The sequence below is a fragment of the Carlito syrichta genome, unplaced genomic scaffold (genome assembly GCF_000164805.1).
Source record: "Carlito syrichta isolate Samal-C Ts95f unplaced genomic scaffold, Tarsius_syrichta-2.0.1 Scaffold303338, whole genome shotgun sequence".
Lineage (NCBI taxonomy): Eukaryota > Metazoa > Chordata > Mammalia > Primates > Tarsiidae > Carlito > Carlito syrichta.
This window is the reverse complement of record NW_007247434.1, coordinates 322635-344765: the sequence shown is the minus strand read 5'-3', so window position 1 is coordinate 344765 and position 22131 is coordinate 322635. Positions and strand designations below refer to the sequence as shown.

The 22131-nt window shown below is 35.9% G+C and overlaps 1 protein-coding gene across 1 annotated transcript in view; it reads left to right on the top strand.

The window, feature by feature from the left end:
- Nucleotides 1-22131, top strand: part of PTPRQ (protein tyrosine phosphatase, receptor type Q) — a 219468-nt gene that overhangs the window by 76071 nt on the left and 121266 nt on the right. The window contains exons 23-25 of the mRNA XM_008058431.1: nucleotides 287-438; nucleotides 4063-4204; nucleotides 6882-7151. Coding sequence (XP_008056622.1) covers nucleotides 287-438; nucleotides 4063-4204; nucleotides 6882-7151 — 564 coding nt within the window. The remainder of the gene's footprint in view (nucleotides 1-286; nucleotides 439-4062; nucleotides 4205-6881; nucleotides 7152-22131) is intronic.

Here is a 22131-nt window from a genome sequence, read left to right as displayed (position 1 = left end):
TCTTTCTAAGGAACAGCATGGAAAATGAAAGGAAATTTGATTGTCTATTTGTAACAGCTTTGCAATTACTTATTTACTTTGCTGAACTTTTCCTTTCTTTCTTTTTTAAATTCAAGCTTCAGAATTGCATGTTCTTCTTAAAGCTGCTTTGGAACAACATGTTTTTGAAATTAAAATATCATTTTATAACTCTTTCTTAACTAGTGTCTTCAAGAAGCTGGAGTCATGGGGCTATTTTATGCTGAAAGTTTTATGACTATAAGTTTTATAATGTGTTTTCCTACAGTGCCTTTAGCACCTCCACAAAATTTGACTTTAATCAACTACACTTCAGACTTTGTATGGCTGAAATGGAGCCCAAGTCCTCTGCCAGGCGGTATTGTTAAAGTATATAGTTTTAAAATTCGTGAACATGAAACTGATACTATATTTTATAAGGTACGTTGATTAAAACAGAATATGTTTATTTCAAAAACTCAGAAATTGAATTAAAATATTTTGACATGTGAAGGATAAATTGCCTGCTCTAAATTTAAAAAGAACTATCTTTTAAAAACTTAATTTTAAGTGTCTCCATTTAAAGATGCTTAAAAAAAAACCATAAGCAAACATTTGCCAGATATGTAAGCTGAATATTTCATAGAGCAATTTACTTAGATTTGTAACTTCTAGATACTTATAATTTAAGAAGTAATTGTATCATTTTGTTAATACTGAAAATTATATAGTAATTTTTTTCTGGCTTATTAAAAACCTTTATTTATACTGACTTCTGGTAACCTTTTCTGATTGCTTATGATCATAAAAACCTTTATTTATACTGACTTCTGGTAACCTTTTCTGATTGCTTATGATCATAACTGGTCTTTTAAGTTATATATCCTTTATCTTTTGCTTTCAATAGTAATTTGTTCGCAGCACTAAATACCTCCTCACCTCCGTTTTCAAAGTCCAAAATCAAGTGAAAAATACTCAAAAAACTTATGTAACAAAGAATCTCAAATATATATGGTTTCTAGCATTTAATTGCCAAAATATGTAGTAATTAACTTGCATTTATTTAAGAAAATGTTCTTATTTTTTTTCCAAAGGCAAATGAATTCCTGGAATGGTCTTATTTAGTTACAGCAAGAAGAATGCAAAAAAACTTGCAGTAAACATTTTATTTAATATTATACATATTATAATTTATGACTATGGTAAATCATTTTTATAGCATGTGTAGCTTACAAATTGAATAGTAAAAATCAAAAGCAATGATTAAGTTATGTTATCAGAAACAATGACTTTCTTTCTAGAAATCAGGACGTTACTTTAAAATCTGATAGAATTTGAATTTTTTACTCCATAAATGTGGAATCTGTTTCCCAGAAGTGTGAAATTATATTAATGACATGAAGCCTCTCACCCTTTAATATCTATCCCTGATTTAATCTTAACATTTCTCATTTTTTTATTTGCTTTTTCTGTGTGGTTCACTGGGAAGTGGATATCAAAAGGGAAAAAAAGAGTTCTTTTCTCAGCGTAATCGCGTCCCTAGGATAATCATGTGTGTGTATTAGAGTGTTTATATCTATATATGATCTTACCTCCTCAGAACAGCCATCTCTAACATAGACACTCTTAGCATGGTGGTAAAGCAGGGGCTCTGACGCCAAATTACCTGGTTCAAATTCTGCCTTTGAGACACACTGTGCTGCACTGGGAAGTTGCTTAGCCTCTTATGCAAAATGGGAGAGTATAAAGATACATACATCAAAAAGTGAGGATTATAAAGGAAAATCGACATAAAGCCTTTAGAACAAGTTCAGGCACATGATAACCATATTAGTTATTGTTGCTGTTATTGTAAATAGTTTAAAACAGAACAAAAAAATCTGTCCAGCATTGTAATAGCACAAGGCATGAAATGTCAGTACACCATTAAGTGCACATGAGAATGAGTTATAGTCTAAGATTTGCAAACATTGTTTTGTCAATAGAAATGCACCTTTAATGTTTCACTAGTAGCAGAAATATAATCTTTATACCATTAAGGATTAAAGATATCATTTGGGGGAGTAGTTTTGTTTTTAAAAACCTGCCTTTTTTTTTTTTTTTTTTTTTTTGAGTTGGAGTCTCACTCTGTCGCCCAGACTGGAGTACAGTGGCCGCTCCCGGCCACCGCAGCCTCAACCTGTTGGGCTCCGGCGATCCTTCTGCCTCAGTCTTCCGAGTAGCCGGAATTATAAGCATGCACTACCACGCCCGGCTGATTTTTTTTTTTTTTTTCATTTATTGTAGAGATGAGGTCTCGCTGCCCCAGGCGAGTCTCGAACCTGCGGGCTCAAGCAATCCACTCACCTCAGCCTCCCAAAGGCGCGGGATTACAGGCTGAGCCACTGAGCCCGGCTCTTTCATACATTTTTATCATCTTACTGTCATTCAAAAATTTTTTTAAATGTACTCTCTTACCATCTTTTTGCTTGTTTTAGCATCTAGTTTACTATACCTGCTTTCCTCCCTCTGTTCAGTTTTCTTTCCTAGTGTGTTGTTCTATTTTCCCTTCTCTTTCATCTACTCTTGTGTCCCGACAGTATCAGTTTCTATCATTTTGTTTTTCTGTTCTTTTTCTTCATATATGTGAGTTTGTGGAGACAGAATTATTCCACCACTCTAAACGTTGCTATCATCCCAGTCAATCCACTGTGGTCCTCAGACAGTGGGATCAATAGGTAGTAGGAGTCACTCAGTTGTGCTGAAAGAAATTATGCTTTCAGTACAAGTCCCTTTAAAATGTGTTTGTTTACCACTCGTGTTTCCCTCTTACAAAGTGCTCTTGTGCAAATCCGTTCAGTATCCAGTAAGCTAATCTTACGACTCTCTTTAAGGTCTCTTAGGTTCAGTCGTTTTTCTAGGTACTAACCGTTCCTAACCAAAATCAAAATTGTCTTGTTTTGTGTTTAATTTTTTCTCATTCAATAATTGTTTGCAGATTTCTCAGTTAATATAAAAATTTCTTGATGACAGGGATGATGTCTTATATGTCTTTATAATCTCCAAGTCACTTAACAGATGTTTTGTAAGCAGGAAAGAATGAAGTAGGGGAATTCAGTAAATTCCTAAAGTAAGTCAGTGAGTTCCTAGAGATTGCTTTAAAAAAGGATGCTAATTGTAAGTGATCCCAAAGTTAATATTCTTGCTAAATTTCTGCTGCTGAAATGTGTAATGAATAACCAACATGGTTTATATTTTATTAGATATAACATGATAATTATAATTCTTAAACTTATAGCACACCGATTATCTTCTATTTCCGGAAGGATAATTGATTAATCTTAGCTGTTGTTTTTGTTAGGACAATTATATTTGTATAAAAATTTCACACACAATAGATTTTTTTTTTAGGAGAAGACAAATTTCTCTTTAGATATCTGTGATACTGTTTTATTTCTTTTCTTATTTCCCTAAAAAAATTGTGTCAAACTGGAAATTTAGGAGTTGTTTGGAAATACTCCCAACTGAAGCTTCATGGCAGCAGAGATATTTAAATTTTTATTCACTGTTATATTCCCAGTGACTACATATAGGAGCCGAAGAAGAAATTAATTTACACAAGAATGCTGTTGGTATTAAAAAATGAATTTAAGTAATTCAAGAAAAATCAAGTAACATGCACCACCCACAAGCTGAATTTAAATCGAGAACTTTAATTTTAGCAAATTTAAAAGAATAATGAGTATATAACTCCAAAAAATCAGGGAAATAAAATGAAAACAAAATACTTTGGTTTTTTTAAAATGGTAATTATGAGAGATTTTCAGGGCTTTGGTTTTTTTAAAATGGTAATTATGAGAGATTTTCAGGGCAAAGAGTGTGCCCAGTTCATCCTTGTGTCATTAGCTGAGCATGCCCTATGGAACAAAACAAATGTTAATGTTTGTTTTATTTTAATTATGGTATTCATGCTTATTAAATCATAGGTGATATACAGAAGAAATAACTTTAATGTATTAAAATATTCTTCCAATGACACATTTTTGATCATGCATTGTGACTAAAAAACTTTTTTCTGCTTTTCAGAATATTTCAGGTTCTGAAACAGAAGCCAAATTGGTTGGGCTGGAACCCATCAGCACCTACTCTGTCAGCATATCTGCCTTCACCAAAGTCGGAAATGGCAATCAATTTAGTAATGTAGTCAAATTCACAACCCAAGAATCAGGTTAGATACAGTTTTTGAGCCTAAAATGTTTCATTTTATATTTGACACCTTTCCTGTGTTTCCTTTTCTTGGTTTATTTGTTAAAGTATCATTAATTAATAGTCTACTCAAAGGAAAGTTGGATTTCAGTGCTTTAAGGTTAGGCTGGGTCTGGTCTGAAATCATATACTGTATGCGTGCTTATACATACATATTTGCACTTAGTTTTTCCTTTTGAACTGAGAAATTTGAAAGGACTAAAGGACTAGTTTGGAAACAAGGTAGCCTTCTAGATATCTGTGAAAAGTACCTAATTCTTAGGACAATTTGAGACAACTGGGGAAGAAGGAACTAGCAGTAATTTTTCACAGGTTGGTTGATATGTTTATGAAACAATATCTGTAATTTTCTTTAAGAAGATGAGCTGTGACATTTGAAGAGCTTGAGTCATTGCATAAGCCCTCTACTTTCTCATAGTTTCATTATTAGCATGTCGGGGGGGCACAGTGTGCAATATCACTGGCCTAATTCATCAGCAACTTACCTACTGTGTCATAAGCATATACATGCCATGTCTTGCCTTTGTGTGCTCAGTGAATAGCTCTTATTTATGACCTATTTGATGGTGGCTTAGAAATGTACTTTTCTAAGCTCTTTCACATTTTTTTTTCTTTTTGTCAATGTTAACTGAATAAGCAGAATATCTTGTTCTGCTTGCTTGTCATTTCTTCTTAGCACCTCTGGATATACTTCCTGTTGTTTTAGTGAATCTTTAAATTGAGAATGGAGACCACTCACTGATAAATTAATCATTTTTGCATTAATTTATGAATACTTGAGACTTTTTATAGCATGCCTATACGACATGCTAAATAAATATTATTTGTAGCGGATAAAAGTGCATGCTGTGAAGTCAGAGTCTGGATTTGAATCTGAGCTCCATGACCTACTGGTTGTATAGCCTTGGCAAAGGGTCATGACTCCTCTAAGCCTCTGTATCCTTAACTGAAAATATATTTACATTGGCAGTATCCATCTCATAAGGTTGTGGTCAAAAATATTTGAAAAGATCCATATAAAGCACTTAGTAGAGTGTTAGACACTCAGTAAATGCTCCATAAATAATACTGTTGCCACCATTCCCACATAACATATGAAGAAACCATGATTTAGGTAGATTAGATGAAAAAGACCTTGAGAAAATGAGTCAAGAACCTGTCTGGAACATCAGTCTTCTGTCTTCTAGGGAAGAGTGGACATGACTGTAGGAAATGCATGTTGAGTGATAGCATATAATAATGTTCAGCCTATTAAAAAAACATTTTTACAGTATTTATATGAGGTTGATAAAACCAAGGCTAATTGTATTGAAATTGTTCTATAAACCAATATTTTATCACTAAGATAAATTTGTGCCACGAAGTTCTATGCTCTGATTGGTTAAATAAAATAAAATTTTCACCTTTAGGGACCATAAGACCACTGCTTAATTATTTATTTCGAAGTTCACAGAGTCAATAGAATAGATGTCGACAAAATCCAGGTTTATGAACTAAACTTAAGCAAATTATCAGCTGCTTTGTGTTAACTTATTTTATAAAAAGATTGTTATATGTTCTTAAAAATAAGAAAGTGAATAATGATATTTAGTTGCCAGAGCCCATGATCATTCTAGACATTATCTTTTCTTTGATTTTAAATGCCACACAGTCCCTAAGTATTCTCCTTTGTTACTGATGCCTTTGTCTTACAGAGGAAGAAGGGCTTGTAAGAGATCAGTTTAGACCAAGAAAGAGTAGTATAGCTTTACTTAAGTGCTTTTAAAATCTGTATGTTTTTCATAATGACAGCAAGATATTTTCTTTCAGTGTTTGTTGTTTGTAATCCATGAATGCTTACGTGCCACTTTTCTTTCTGTTATTATCCTGTGACAAGAAAAGCTATTCTTGTATTATTAATGCTAACATTAGGGAATATTAGATAATCAGACATTTCTGTGGGAAATAACGAGTCTCTCTAATGTACAACCTCTTTGGTGGCCTGAGATATTGCTTTTCACCCAGGCCTACCATATGTAGTAGGCCTCTGAGAAGCTGTGTTACTCTCAAGTAAATTCAAGAGAAGCTTTAGAAAAAACAAAACAAAAAAACTGCGACTCCTTAGAGCTCTCCTCCAGTAACTTCAAAAAAGATACTGACATCTTCGAGACTCTTCCAAAGAAGCCATCCCAATGTAAAAGCAGGACCTCTACATTGATTGTGGGTTTCCCAGCACTATGTAGCCCTGATGTGCTACATTAGGGAGGCACCTATATCTGTATTTTGTATAAAAAGATTCCATAATGAAATATATTGCTAAGATTGTTCCTTTCTGACAAGAGAGCAGGTATCAAACATTGCCTGAGCTTGAGGCTAAACATTTGTTTCTGAGGTTTTGAGGATATGATTGATATGCTTGGTTTTGAGGATATGACTGATTCGATATTGTAAGGATTAATGAAATAGCACACAGAATGGGCCAACAGTCATTTGATTCAGTCTATATTAAAAACTTTTTGAACACACATTGAAAAGTTAATATATTGTTTGTATTCTGTCTCTACTCTAAAATATGATTTTATCTAGTGATCACATAATTCAGTTATTTATCTACTACATGTGCATAAATTTTAACTTTGGGCATATCTTTATCTCTTAAGTTCCAGAGGTTGTGCAGAATATACAGTGTATGGCAATAAGCTGGCAGTCAGTTTTAGTGAAATGGGACCCACCCCAAAAGACAAATGGAATAATTACACATTATATGATAACAGTGGAAAGGAATTCTACAAAAGTCTCTCCTCAAGATCACATGTATACTTTTGTAAAACTTCTTGCCAACACTTCATATGTTTTTAAAGTAAGAGCTTCAACGTCAGCTGGTGAAGGTGATGAAAGCCCATGCCACGTCAGCACACTACCTGAAACAGGTAATTAGTGTAAAACGGGTAACTAATGTGAAACAGGTAACTAACCTGAAATAGGTAACTAACACAAAATGTTTAACTATTTGGGGATTTTGTCAAACAGTTGTTAATACCATTTATAATCTTTATAGGACATTTATCTAAATGTATGAAAACCATTTTAAAAACTACACATCCTTTTTTACTCCACGTGTTGCCTGAGTACCAGCTGTGTGGTACATTGACCCTTCTCTACAACATTGAGAGATGAAAGGAGGAAAAAAAGAAAGTAAATCTGCTTTCCTATATTTCCATAAATATAAAACCCCAACTTATTGAAGTATGCAGTACATAACTTATAATAAAAGAAGAAATTAATGTGCTATACCTTTCCATGTATATTTCTTTTCTTTATTGTTTTTATAAAATTCTAGATGCTTTTTTAAACTCTATGATTGCAGTACAGATTCAGTTTCATCTATTTTCTTTCCTATATTCTAGCCATTATTTGAATACAAATATCCAGGTCATTAAGCTCTAGTTAACAAGAGTTGCTTTCACTCCCTAACAGTACTCTATTTTGTCATAGTCACCTTCATTCTTTTACTTTCTCCCATTTTTCTACCTGCTTATATAAATTAAAATCTGATTACTTCCTGGTAACACCACTTCCCTTGATGTGTGTTCTAATGGTATCACTGGATATTGGTAAAATTGTTTATCTCTGGCACATCTAGACCCTTTATGGCAACATCTTTCAACCCCTCTCCCCTTTTGCAATCTACATCACCTAATTTTACTGCATGTTTCTATCTCTGAGGCTGTAAACCCAGAACTTCAAGACAGTCTGCCTTCTTTCTGATTTCAGTGTCTAATTCAGTGTCCTTTCCTTCTTATCCTTCCATGGTAGCTTTTTTTTTTTTTTTCACACCATGGTGTTTCTCCTCTCCAGGATTAAACAGTTGCATTTCAATAATAGCGTCTCCTATTCCTTAGATCTTACACCATATCATTGCGACTTCCAGGAAGACCTCACTGTTTATTTTTTCCAAGATGCTGGCTGCTAAATATTGCTAGGAAAAAATAGAAATGGTTCTACTTCTTTCAGCTGTAAGTTCATCTTCCACAACTGTTCCAGCTGATCCACACTTTCTAAATTGCTCTTGTTTATACTCCATTAAAAATATCTTCATATTCTCTATTCCACAGGAACATTTTATTCTTTCTGAAGTTAGACTACCCCCTCTGTTATTTGTATTTGATGTTATTATTTATTTTACCAGTAATATCAATGTCTTTATTTATGCTTTCCAGACATTCTCTCCCAGGATGTCCTCTTACAGGTATCTAGCTGCTCATTATTATTTTAATCTTATGTCTTCTCTAGAACATTACTCCATCTATTGATTCTACTCTCTCTTACATTTTATTCTCTTTCACTTTCTTTCTTGCACAGGCACTCAAATTGTTGAAAAAAATTTCAGCTGAGGACCTGGTTGGCATATCAAACCCAAATATACTCAAAATAGAATTTATGTAATATGAATTCTCTGTCTTTTTCTCAGTTTTCTATGCCAGGTCTTGACAATTGGACCTCAAGCTTCATAGTTTTATGTAATTCCTTCCTCCATCTCCTTTACATACAATCAGATCTTATCAATTTATTCACTGTCCTGACTCTGAAATTTGTCCCCTCTTCTCTAACTTGACCACTACCATTGTATATCAGACCCTAGTTGTTTCCTGGAATAAACCTTCTAACTAGTCTTATTGCCCGTGCTACTTTAGCCTGCCCATCAGTCTCATCTTTCCTCCTACTCACTTTAATTGAATAGGTTTTAGCATACAACTTAGACCACTTATACATTGGCAGTTAATATTTTTTATTGGAAAGATAGTGGTTAGGCATGTAGATTTGGGTATCTGAAGTACAGAGGTGATAGAAAGGGTATGCAGGAGACAGGCTAGAATACTGTTTTACTTGTTCTCATTGTCTATATAATATCCTATAATTCATCATTGATTAGCATTTGACTTCTCTCTAGTTTTTCACTATTACATTCATTTATTATACCTTCTCATATAGCTGAGGCCTTCGGTTACACTTTTTAGCACATTGGTTCATTTACTCAACTGAGAAAACATTTATTAAGCACTTACTATAAACTAATAATGGATTAGACTTTCTTATTTAAACATACCCAACATTTTTTTCATCATCAGATTGCTTTGCTTCCTTTTAACTATATTATTCTTCTTCCTTTCTGTGTCACAAAAAGTTGTATATATTCTTAAAAGCCAGTTTAAATGTGACTCCCTTATTAAAACCTTCAATGTTATGCCAAGCTTTAAAACTATGACTCCTGGACTTCACCCTAGAATTGCTGAATCATAGCCTCAATGCATGAAGCTTAAACATTTATACATGTAAAAATCTCTCCAGATAAAATATCTCCTGAACAGAGATGAGAAGTCAGGAAAGTTGCACGATTCCATTTTTTCTCAAAAAAGTGAACTGACACATTCTACTTAACAGAGAGTAATTGCCAAATGCACAAAAGACATTTTATAGTCACCTGTCACAAATCAGAAATAATTATTAGTATTGCTAATTGAATTGAAATTCAGATGTTTGACAAAATATCTTTTATACATAATTAACTATTAAATATAATACTTTTCTTAAGAGTGAACATCAGATGAGGAGTGTCTTTTTGCCATTCTTGTAGTATGATGAACAGTGATCAATAAATACTGCTTGCAATGTGTAGGCTCTAGGTTTGGGGTCAACCCAAGTTTGAGTGCCAGATGGCACTGGGGAACTTTGCCCTGCACATAAAAATAACTTCACTATTATCATAAAAACATATTCAATACATATAAAGCAATTCAATACGAACCTACCTAGTATGTTGATCAATGTTGTGGTTTGAAGATGGAATGAAATTGGAATTTAGAAGAAATAGATTTTATTGAAATCTTTATTAAAGAAATAAAATGTGAATTTTATGTTGCTTATTGGTAGCTTCAGATTTGCTTTATATGAGTGAGAGATTTTGTACTGGTAACCTAAATGAAAGGGGATGAAATTATACATATTTTGTCTGAATCTTGAATTTCATAGGCAGGTATACTAATTACTTACTTAGATTGTCTGATATATATATATTTATATATATATGAAGTTTTTAAAATATTATTTTTTGTTTTTCCTCAATATGCAATGGAAAAATGCCAATTGTACATATCAAAGAACATTTTAATCTTATTTGAACTATCTTGGATAATGGGACTATCCGAGGAGATTATGGGTGGGCTAAAGTACCTCATGGTAAAGCACCTTGGGTGGCATCCTCACTATTCATGAAAATAGTGGGATTAATTAATAGAGGTGAATAAATAGGAATTCCAAGATACAGCTAGAGAAATCACAGTGGAGAAAGGAACGTAGTATAAGAGGTCAGCCTGAGACAGAAGGCCAACTAGAATGAAAGGTACTTTATTAGAAAGAGTATAGAAGGGAAGGCTGAATAACTAAAGGGCCTTAATTACTTCTGCTCTTAGTTTTGTGTGACTGTCACAAAAATTTGAATCTGACATCATGAAATTGAAAACTTTGCTAGACTTAGTGTAGGAAGCAACATAAGTAATCCTAAAGATAGTGACTGATTTTTGATCATTCTCCTAAACACAGGAAAAATACCTTTAGATAAAGAAGGATTTGCTCATTATATGTTTATTAAATCTTCCAAGTCACAAAGAATAAAATACTGCTGATTTCAGTGGCCTGTTCAGCCTTTATCCACAGAGAATTTTCTTCCCTTGTTATCTATTTGCCCACAATCTTCTTGAAATTTATCATCAAATGCCACCTCTTCAAAGAAGATGTCTCACTCATTTGCAATTGAACTTCCTACTGGATAGAATTTTTTATCCTCTGTTCCTGCTTAACTTTTCTTTATTGTATGCAGTGTATGTCTTGTTGTCTGAAGATCTTATCTCACTGTAATGTATGCTGCATGAGGACAGGGATTTTTCATTGTTCATACCAATTTCCAGTGTTCAGAAAAGTGTCTGGCATACACTGATACTCAATAAGTGTATTGTAAATGAAAGAATCCATCTATTAATGAACAGGCCAAGAAGAGTCACAAGCACATGACAAACACCAAATATACATATGTTGGGTGCCTTAAGTAGAAACATACAGTCACAAAACCATTTTTAGATAATTATATGGTAAAACGCAAGAAAGGCATGTCTTGATGGGTGTATTTTTTAATTAAACATTTTTTAGATAGTTGTAGATTAACATGCAGTTATAAGAAATAACACAGAGACTGGGCATGGTGGCTCATACTTGTAATCCGAGAACTTTGGGAGGCCAAGGCTGGAAGATTGCTTGAGCTCAGGAATTCAAGACGAACATGGGCAACGTAGTGAGACCTCATCTCTTAAAAAAAAAAAAAAAACCGGCCTGGTGATGTGGCCTGGTGATGCGTGCCTGTAGTCCCAGATATTTGGGAAGCTGAGGTGGAAGGTTCACCCGGCCAGGAGGTCGAGGCTGAGGCAAGCAATAATTGTACCTTTGCACTCCAGCCTGGGTAACTGAATGAGACCCTGGCTGAGAGAGAGAGAGAGAGAGAGAGAGAGAGAGAGAGAGAGAGAGCAGGAAATCCTATATATGTCTTGCAAAACCATACACAACCAGTACTTTTACAATCAAAATAGAGAACATTTTCATCAGAATAATGTCTTGGACTTTCGGCAAGATGGCAACAGAACAGGTTGGACTGTGAGAGTCTCCAAAAAATCAATTGTCCATAAAGACTCTCTGCATGAGTTAGTGTGTGTCAGTGGGTGAGTGAAAGTCCGTCTGAGGGGAGACTTGGGTTCATGCACCTGGGGCTCTCCTCTAGAGGTGACTGCAACCACTCACCGCCCTGAGATTGGAGCCACTGCACACAGGATCCTCTGCTGTTCTTGGGACTCTCCTGAGAAAAGCCTGCTGAATACAGCTGATTCTCATCACCTGGCACCTGGCCCACACCATCACCTGTGACAGCAAAGTGGCTGGAACCCCTGGATCTGATACATGTAGAAAGAAGATCCGGGACAGCTGGAGAGTGGAGCTCCACCACCTGTAAGGAGACACCTACCAGAGTCATTTTCTCTGTCCCAGGACCAGGAAGAGACCTGCATTGCCTCACCCAGTTCCACCCAGCCTCCAACTTGGTACCTGGAGGTAATCTCATCAAACTTGGAGAGACAGATGCCCCTCTCCATGCTGGATCGGACACAGACTCCTCAGATCTGAGTGGCAGACTTGACAGGCAGCAAGTGAGGTGAGTCCAGATCTGATCCACCCTCCTCACACAGTAGGCCTGGGGCATTTGACCCATGCTGAGAGCAATACTGTCAGCCTTCTCTGAGAGCAGAGGGGAGGGGCTGGAGATCAGAGCTGAAAGACAGTTGGACTTGAAGGAATGATTTCAGAGTGAGTTTTGTTTTTTTATCTGTCTGCTTGTTTTGCTCATTTTTGTTTAAGTTTTTTTTCTCTCTTTCCACTTTCGATTACTTTCTTGTACTTGCTTTGTTTCTGTTATTCAGTTGCTGTATTTTTAGACTTCCTGTTTGTGTATGGATATTTTTGAGGGATAGTACATTAACAGGGGTGTATTTTTCAGTTTGTGTGTTTGTACAATTGTCTGTATGTTTTACTTTTTAAAAAATATTTGTCTTTGTGTCTCTTTTCATTTGTGAGTTGGTGCATCCGTCTGTTTTCACTGCTACTCTTCTCTCTCTCCACCTTTTTCTCACCTCTCTCCTTCCTTTTTCTATTCTTTTCCTTTTCCTTGCCTCATTTTGCTTTCAGAGAGCAAACCTATACCCTCACTGCATGGACAGATTGTAAGGCAGTGGGACGTGAGCTCCAGAGGGCCCACACACCTGTCAGCAGATACTGGGTTCAGCAGATACTGGGTTCTGAATCACATCTAACTCCTCAATTAAATCTCAAAACTGCAAAAAGTATAGCCCCCAACCCACAGTCCAGCTTCAGAATTGAACAAAGCCAGAGAATCCACATTAGGAAGAATAGGAGATTGAGCAAACAGAAGTCAAAGCTACCCCCTATCCCTCAACAACAGAATTAAAGAAGAGATTTTTAAAAGGGGGGGATCTACACAAATGAAAAAAAAAAATGAAAAGAAGAATATGGGTCTCTCACAGACCCTTGAGAGATCAGACACTGAGAATACAGACTTCAGAATGCAAACAATGAAGAGCCCCCAGAATGACTGGTCTCAAACCCAAAACCCAGATATCAAGACATTAATAGAAAGAATAAATAGAATTGAGGAAAGACAAGAGAAAAGAATGAAGGAGTTGATAACTGAGATTACGGCAGTAAAGAATACCGAAAATAAAAGAAATAACAAACTAATAAGCATGGAAAGCAGAATTAGCCAAGCAGAAGAAAGAATATCAGAGCATGAGGACCAACATATGGAACTATCCCAAACTGTCAAAAACAGAAAAGAAACTTAAAAAGACAGAACAAAACCTTCAAGAAATGAGCAATTATTTCAAGAGACCAAAGAGTAATTGGAATTCTTGAGGCAGAGAGACAGAGATCACCCTGGAACAAACATTCCATGAAATTATCCAAGAAAACTTCCTTCATCTCATCAGTGATGCAACCATTCAAACACAAAAGATTCAGAGAACCTCTGTGAGACAACAAATGAGAAGACCAACTCCTAAACACATAGTAGTTCATCTACACAAAATAGGTATAAAAGAAAAAATCCTAAAGGCAGTGAGAGAAAAAGATCAGACTACCTATCAGAGAAGACCAATTAGAATAGTAGCAGATTTATCTACAGAAACATTTCAGGCTAGGAGCCCAATCTTCAAAGTTCTGAAAGATAAACAATTTCTACCACGAATTACCTACCCAGCTAAACTAAGTTTTATCAGTGATGGAGAATTAAAATATTTTCCAGACATTCAATCCCCAAGAGCTTACACTGCCTCCAGACAAGCTCTACAAGAAACACTTAAAGAAGTATTAAACACAGAAGAAAGGAAAAAAAGAACAACAATGCCCTTCACAAGAATGCAGGAAAAAGATTGAAAACACATATGAATCAGCCCAAAAATCGAAAGAAAGACAACAAACAGCAACAACAACAAACTCTATAAGAACCTCATGACAGGGATAAACTCTTACATTTCAATAATTAGCCTGAATCTGAATGGACTAAATGCACCACTGAAAAGATGTAGAATTGCAAAATGAATAAAATATTATGAGGCAACAATGTATTGTCTCCAAGAGACTCATCTCACCAGAAAGGACACTCACAGACTCAAAGTAAGAGGATTGGAGACAAAATGTCAGGGGAACAGAACACAAAAGAAAGCAGGAGTCGCAATCTTGATATCAGACAAAATACCCTTTAAGCTATCAAAAATTTAAAAAGATATGGAAGGTCATTACCTAATGACAAAAGGTTCAATTCACCAACAAGAAATATCCATCCTAAACATATATGCACCAGCTTTCATCAAGCAGCTTCTAGGTAAACTTAAAAAAGATATTGACTCGAACACTATCATAGCTGGGGACTTAAATACCACACTAAAAGCCCTAGACAGATCATCAAGACAAAAAATCAACAAGGAGGTCTGGAACCTCAACATGACACTTGACCAAATGGATTTAATTGATACCTGCAGAACACTCCACCCAACGACCATGGAACATACTTCGATTCATCACCGCATGGAATGTACTATAAGATCGACCACATCCTCAGTCATAAATCAAGCATAAACAAATTTCATAAGATTGAAATTCTGCCACGCACCCTCTCAGACCACAGTGGAATAAAAATAAATATTGACAACAACAAAGTTCCCCCAAAACACACAAATACATGGACACCAAACAGCATGATATTAAGCAACTCCTGGGACAACATGGAAATCAAAACAGAGATTAAAAGATACCTGGAAACAAATAAAAACAAAGAAACATCTTACCAAAACCTCTGGGATGCCATGAAAGCAGTAATAAGAGGGGAATTCATATTGCTACAAATGCACATGAAGAAAATAGATCACAAGTCAACAGCCTAACAAATCACCTAAGGGAACTGGGAAAGCAAGACCACCAAAACCCTAACTTCAGCAGAAGAATTCAGATCACAAAAATAAAAGCCCAAATTCGGGACACAGAAGACAAAAAGATAAAGCAAAAATATCAATAAAACAAAAAGTTGGTTTTTAGAAAGGATAAACAAGATTGATGGTCCTCTAGTTAGATTGACCCAAAGAGAAAAAGCCCAAATAAACACAATAAAAAATGCAAAAGATTAAGTCACAGCTGACCCCGAAGAAAAAAATTATTAGAGACTACTATGTACACTTATATGGAAACAAACCTGAAAATCTAAAGGAAACGGAGGACTTTCTGACATCACACAACTTCCTCAAGTTGAAACAAGAAGATATTGAGACCCTAAATAGACCAATAACAATCCAGGAAATTGACTGTGTCATAAGAAAAACCTACAAAAAAATAGTCCTGGACCAGATGGCTTTCCAGCAGAATTCTACAAAACATACAAGGAGGAACTGGTACCAATCCTACTGAAAGTATTCCAGGAAATTGAGAAAGATGGAACTCTCCCCAAATCATTTTACAAACATCACATTGAACCCAAACCAGGTAAAGATCCAACAAAGAAAAAAAACTATATCCTTGATGAACATAGATGCTAAAATTCTCAACAAGATCCATGCAAATTGGATTCAAAAACACATCTCAAGAATCATCCACCACGACCAAGTGGGCTTCATCCCCAGGATGCAGGACTGGTTCAACATTCATAAGACCATAAATGTAATTAAATACATCAACAGATGTAAAAACAAAAACCACATGATTATATCATTAGATGTGGAAAAAGCTTTTGACAAAATCCAACACCCCTTCTTGATAAAAACCCTTGAACATCTAAGCATAGATGGAACATACCTCAAAATAGTAAGGACCATCATCTACGAGAAACCCACTGCCAGCATACTGTTAAACAGACAGAAATTGGAACCATTTCCCCGAAAACTGGAACAAGACAAAGATGCCCACCCTCACCTCTCCTTTTCAACATAGTTTTGGAAGTCCTAGCTAGAGCAATAAACAAGAGAAGGAGATATGGGGTATCCAGATAAGAAAAGAGGAAGTCAAGTTATCCCTCTTTGCAGACGACATGATTCTATACCTTGAAAATCCAAGAGAATCTGTCAAAAACCTCCTTACACTGATAAAGAACTTTGGCAAAGTCTCAGGATATAGAATCAATGTGCAAAAGACAGTTGCATTTCTGTACACCAACAATAAACAAACAGAGACCCAAATAAAAAGCACAATCCCATTCACAATCGCCAGAAAAAAAGATCAAATACCTTGACTTCTTGGTCAAAGACCTTTACAATGAAGACCACAAAACACTGCTCAAAGTAATCAAAGATGACACAAACAAATGGAAAAATATTCCATGCTCATGGACTGGAAGAATCAATATTGTTAATATATCCATCCTACCCAAGACAATCTACAGATTTAACACAATACCCATTAAATTACCAGCAGCATTATTCTCAGACCTGGAAATGACAATATGGGAATTCATATGGAAACATAAATAACCACGAATCGCCAAAACAATCCTCAGCAAAAAAAAAAAAAAAAAAAAGCAAGTGGAATCACACTCCCAGACTTTAAACTCTATTATAAAGTTACAATAATCAAGACAGCCTGGTATTGGTACAAGAGCAGGCATATAGACCAATAGAACAGGAAAGAGATTCCAGAAGCAAAACCTAAATTTCTCAACCAACTCATATTTGACAAAGCCTCTACCACCACAGACTGGGGAGAGTAGAACCTATTCAGTAAACAGAGTTGGAAAAACTGGCTGACCACATGCAGAAGATTAAAAAAAGATCCCTACCTATCACCATACACAAAAATCAACTCTAAATGGGTCAAAGACCTAAATGTAAAACCTCAAACTATAAGAATCTTAGAAAGTGCAGGAGACACATTTATGAAAATTGGAATGGGCAACCAATTCGTGATCAAAATCTCAAGTGCCCATGCCATAAGAGACAAGATAGACAAGTGGGACCTTATCAAACTGACAAGCTTCTGCAAAGACAAAGAAACTATTGAGAGAGTGGGGAGACAGCCCACAAACAGGGAAAATACTTGCCAGTTGTATGTGTGACAGAGACCTAACAACTAGGATCTACAAGGAACTTAAATGTGCTCCCCCCAAAAAGAACCGCCCCACTACAAAGTGGGCAAAAGATATGAATGGACACTTCTCAAAAGAAGACATATGATCAGCAAACAGATACATGAAAAAGTGCTCAGCCTCACTAGTCATCGAAGAAATGCAAATTAAAACTATGCTGAGATACCACCTAACTCCATTCAGTATGGCTTTTCATCAATAACTCAAACAACAGGTACTGGAGAGGATGCAAGGAAAAGGGAACGCTTCTACATTCTTGGTGGGAGTGTAAACTAGTACAACCTCTGTGGAAAGCAGTGTGGTGATTCCTAAAAGTTCTAAAAATCAATCTTCCATATGACCCCTCAATCCCCCTACTGGGAATATACCCGGAAGAACTCAAATCACTCTATAAACAAGATACAGCACACGTATGTTTTTCATAGCATTGTTCACAGTAGCAAGTACATGGGACCAACTGTGCTGCCCATCAAAAGAGTACTGGATTTTAAAAAATGTGGTACATATACAGGATGGAATATGACACAACCATAAAGAAGAACAAAGTCATTGACTTCACAGCAACCTGGATGGACTTCTCACTCATAAACAGACCTTGAACAATTATTGTAATACCATAAGAAAAAGATTGGCAGTAGTGGGAAACTGCAGAGAGAGGGATGGGGAAGAGGACTTGGCAGTGGTCAGAGTCTGCCTGGGGAAGGGGAGGCAAACCCCATCAACAAGGGACCCGAATAATGAACATTTGTATACCTAACCCTGAATTGTACCCCACATCTTTAAAATAAAAAAAAAAATAAGTAAAAAAAGAATAAGGTCTTATGTTGCCTTTTCATAAACAAATACAATTCCTGCTCACCACTTCCCTCATTCTAACCCCCTAGAAACTACTAATTTGTTCTCCATTTTCTAAAATTGTGTCACTTAAAGAACGTCATAAAAGTGGAATTATAAAGTATGTAACCTTTTTTATCCAGCACAATACTCTGAACATTTAACCATGTTTTTATGTATCAATTTTTTTATTGCTGAGTAATATCCATGATATGAATATACCATAATTTCCGTAACCATTCACTAGTTGAAAGACACATGCGTTTCCATTTTTGCCTACTAGAAATAAAGTTGCTGTAAACATATGTGCACAGCTGGATTATATGGTAGCTGCATGTTTAGTTGGTTTTTTTTGAGTTGGAGTCTCACTCGATCGCCCAGACTGGAGTGCAGTGGCCGCTCCCGGCCACCGCAGCCTCGCCTGCTGGGCTCCGGCAATCCTTCCGCCTCAGCCTTCTGAGTAGCCGGAATTACAGGCATGTGCTACTACACCCGGCTGATTTTTTGATGAGATCTTGCTGCCCAGGTGGGTCTCGAACCCGCGGGCTCAGGCAATCCACTCACCTCAGCCTCCCAAAGGCACGGGACATGCTTAGTTTTTTTTAAAGAAACTGACATTCCAGAGTAGCTATAGCATTTTAAATTCCCACCAATACTGTCTGAGCAGTTCAGTCTCCTCACTGTCATTTGATATTTTTACTGTTTTTTTAAATTTAAACCATTCTGATGGGTGTATAATGATACCTCATTCTTCTTTTAATTTGTGTTTCCTTAATGACTAACGTTCAATGGCTAAGTGCACATATTTTCATGTGCTTATTTACCATCTGTATATTCTCTTCCACAAAATGGCTGTTCATGACTTTTGCCCATTTCCTCAGTAGATTGTTTGATTTCATTCTACTGTTGTGTTTTGTTCTTTATCTAGCATATATACTGGTCCTTGTTAGATATGTGGCACATATTTTCTCCCAATCTGTAGCTTGTCTTTTTCATCCAAATTAGTAGGGTCTTGCACAGAAGAAACCATTTTAATTTTGATGAAGTCCAATTTGTCAATTGCTTTCTTTTATGACTTGTAATTGCAGAGTCAAGTTTGTTGAACTCTCGATGATGTATGAAGAATGATGTTGCACTTTTGGCTAGATTTAAGTTGATATTCATTAATAAGGAATCTCCAGTTGTAAATATTCCAAAATATCTCTAAACCACCTGATTAGAACATCTGCCTACAAATATTGCTCCACTTTGCAAGATATTGGATACATTTAAATTATATTCAGTCTTTCAAAATAAGCACCAATTTTAAAATGTTCTGTATTAAATTTTAATGAAACTTAGCTTCCCATGTCTTCCTTTTCCTTCCCTTCCCTTCATTTTCCTTTCCTTTCCTTCTTTTTCAAATCAGCATTTTATAAGATGTGGTCCTGGTCAGGGCACAGTATAAATATGTCTACACTTCTGCCTCCTCGAAACAGAGACTATTTTCTGTTCTTCAACCTTGGGAACAAGGTGAAAAACAATCTGTAAGCAACTTTAGATGTAGGAGATTGCAAAAGAACTGTCAAGCCACCACACATGAAAACCTCTTTTAAAAATTTGTGGAAACCAGACCAAAGAAATCCAAGTTGACTTTTAGTGACCAATACAAAGGTGAAGTGGCTCTTCCCAAGTAACAGTGCTGTTGGAGTCTGGCCCACCCAAATCCTCACATGTTCTGTGCTTCCCAGATAGCCTTGATGCTCTGGTTCAAGGAGAGACCTTTTTTCTTTAGAGGTTCAGTGTCCTGGGAGCTCTTTGTGTGAATGAGATAAGCAAAGATTCCATATAGGCATTATAAGGCTTAGAGTCAAGGTATTTTTCTGACACTGCAAGGCAGAGTCCATGTATCAAATGTTTCTAGTTTGTTTGAATCCCTCACTAATCATTTGTAGACCTAAGACTGCATACCTTCATTGTGTCATTGTAATCACACCTACTATCTATCCTAACTTATGAGTCATTTTATGTGCCTGGTAACTGTCCCTGTATTTAATTTTATACCTGAACATGAAACAATCCACTATTTTACCTTATACAAAATATTAATGAACTTCTAAAGACCAATAAAACATTTAAAACCATAACTGTTATATAGAAATTCACAACCAGAATGCCTCAAATTAAAAATTCGCACAAAAATATATAAAAATTTAAGATACATATACATACGTATACATACAGTCTTGTCCATTTTATGGAATTGTGCTTGGTAAAACTCTTCATTTGTTGAGAGTCACTGAAGTTATATTTTGCTAAACTGCTGATCCAGATATTTTTTGTTTAGAAAAATCTGTCACCATAGGATACTGCTACTTATTGAATGAGAAAAGAAAATAATATACTGTGACAGCCAAAACATTTCAAGGACTTTCAAGTTACATAAAAATGGACTTGGAGAAGGCATGGTTAATTGTTCTCAGGGTGCAAAACAAAGTTGGAGCTGAATTGTGTTATCAAACCAGTTGCAAAAGTGTTCTGCAGCTATCATCTTGAGATCAAACCTGGTACCCCGATATGCAGAAAAACTTAAAATACATAGCTGAGTGGCCTTTTCACAAATGATCACATGATCAGATCATATGTGAGTCTCACAAAAGTTTGAGACTGCTCTGCTAGTTTGATATTGAGGATTTGCTCATAATACTCTCAAATGTTATCTTTGTAGTCATTTAAGAGATACATGGTATTCCAACTTGTTAGAAAGGAAAGGTAGGCTGTCCCTTCTTTCACCAGAAGAGACTTGGAAAAGTAGATGCTGTCAGTACTGCAGAGTGAGACTGATTTTCTAAAGTACAAGCTTCACTCTGACTAGGAACAATTTACAGTGGTCTCTACCTGTGGTAATAACTATATATTTTTTTAACGTTCGGAATAATCTGCTTGGCTGGAAGGTGCAGCTCACTGCCAGGAGGGACGGGCTTCAGTAGAGAAGGTGTGTCTGAAATGGGATTGGCAGAGTTGCCAGCGCAGGGCCAGACAGAGGCCGGTGCAGCAGCTTTAGGGGGCCATGGCTTAGCATCAGTACCACCATCACTGTGATTCACTACAGGGTCACCTGATCATGTCATGACACTGAGGAGTCAGGGACCAGGTGCAGACACTGGGATAACTGCTGCCCAATGCCAGCTTCTCAGTGGACCTCACAGACAAAGCTGCTTTCCCATAGCTTATTGAGGGTAAGGAATGTTTTGGAGATTCCCTGGGGTTCTCTAAATTGACAAGTATGACATTTGTAAATAGGGTCAGTTGTATTTCTTCTTTTCTGATATGTATGCCTTTTGTTTTTCTTGTCTTATTGCACAGACTAGAACTACAGCTCCATGTTGAATAAGAGCAGTGAGAGGGGACAACACCCTTGCCAATCCTGATCTAGGGGGAAAACATTCCGTTCTTTCACCATCACATATGATGCTAACCAAAGGTTTTTTGTAGTTGCTCTTTATCAGGTTGAGAAATTTCCCCCTACTTGTATTTTTCTGAGAATTTTTATCATAAATGGGTGTTAAATTCTGTCAAATAATTTTTTTCATAGATTGATAATGTTCATGTGATTTTCTTCTTTGGCTTGTTAATATGACTGATTTTATTATTGATTTTCTAATATTGATACAGCCTTGAATTCCTAGAATCAACCCCACTTGGCCTGATGCATACTTTAAAATTTCTATTTGATAATACTTTCTTAGGGATTTTTGCATCGGTATTTATGAGAGATATTAGCCTATAGCTTTCTTGTTTTGCACTGTCTTTGTCTAGTTTTTTAATAAGAGTAATACTAGTTTTGTAAAATAAATCTCTTC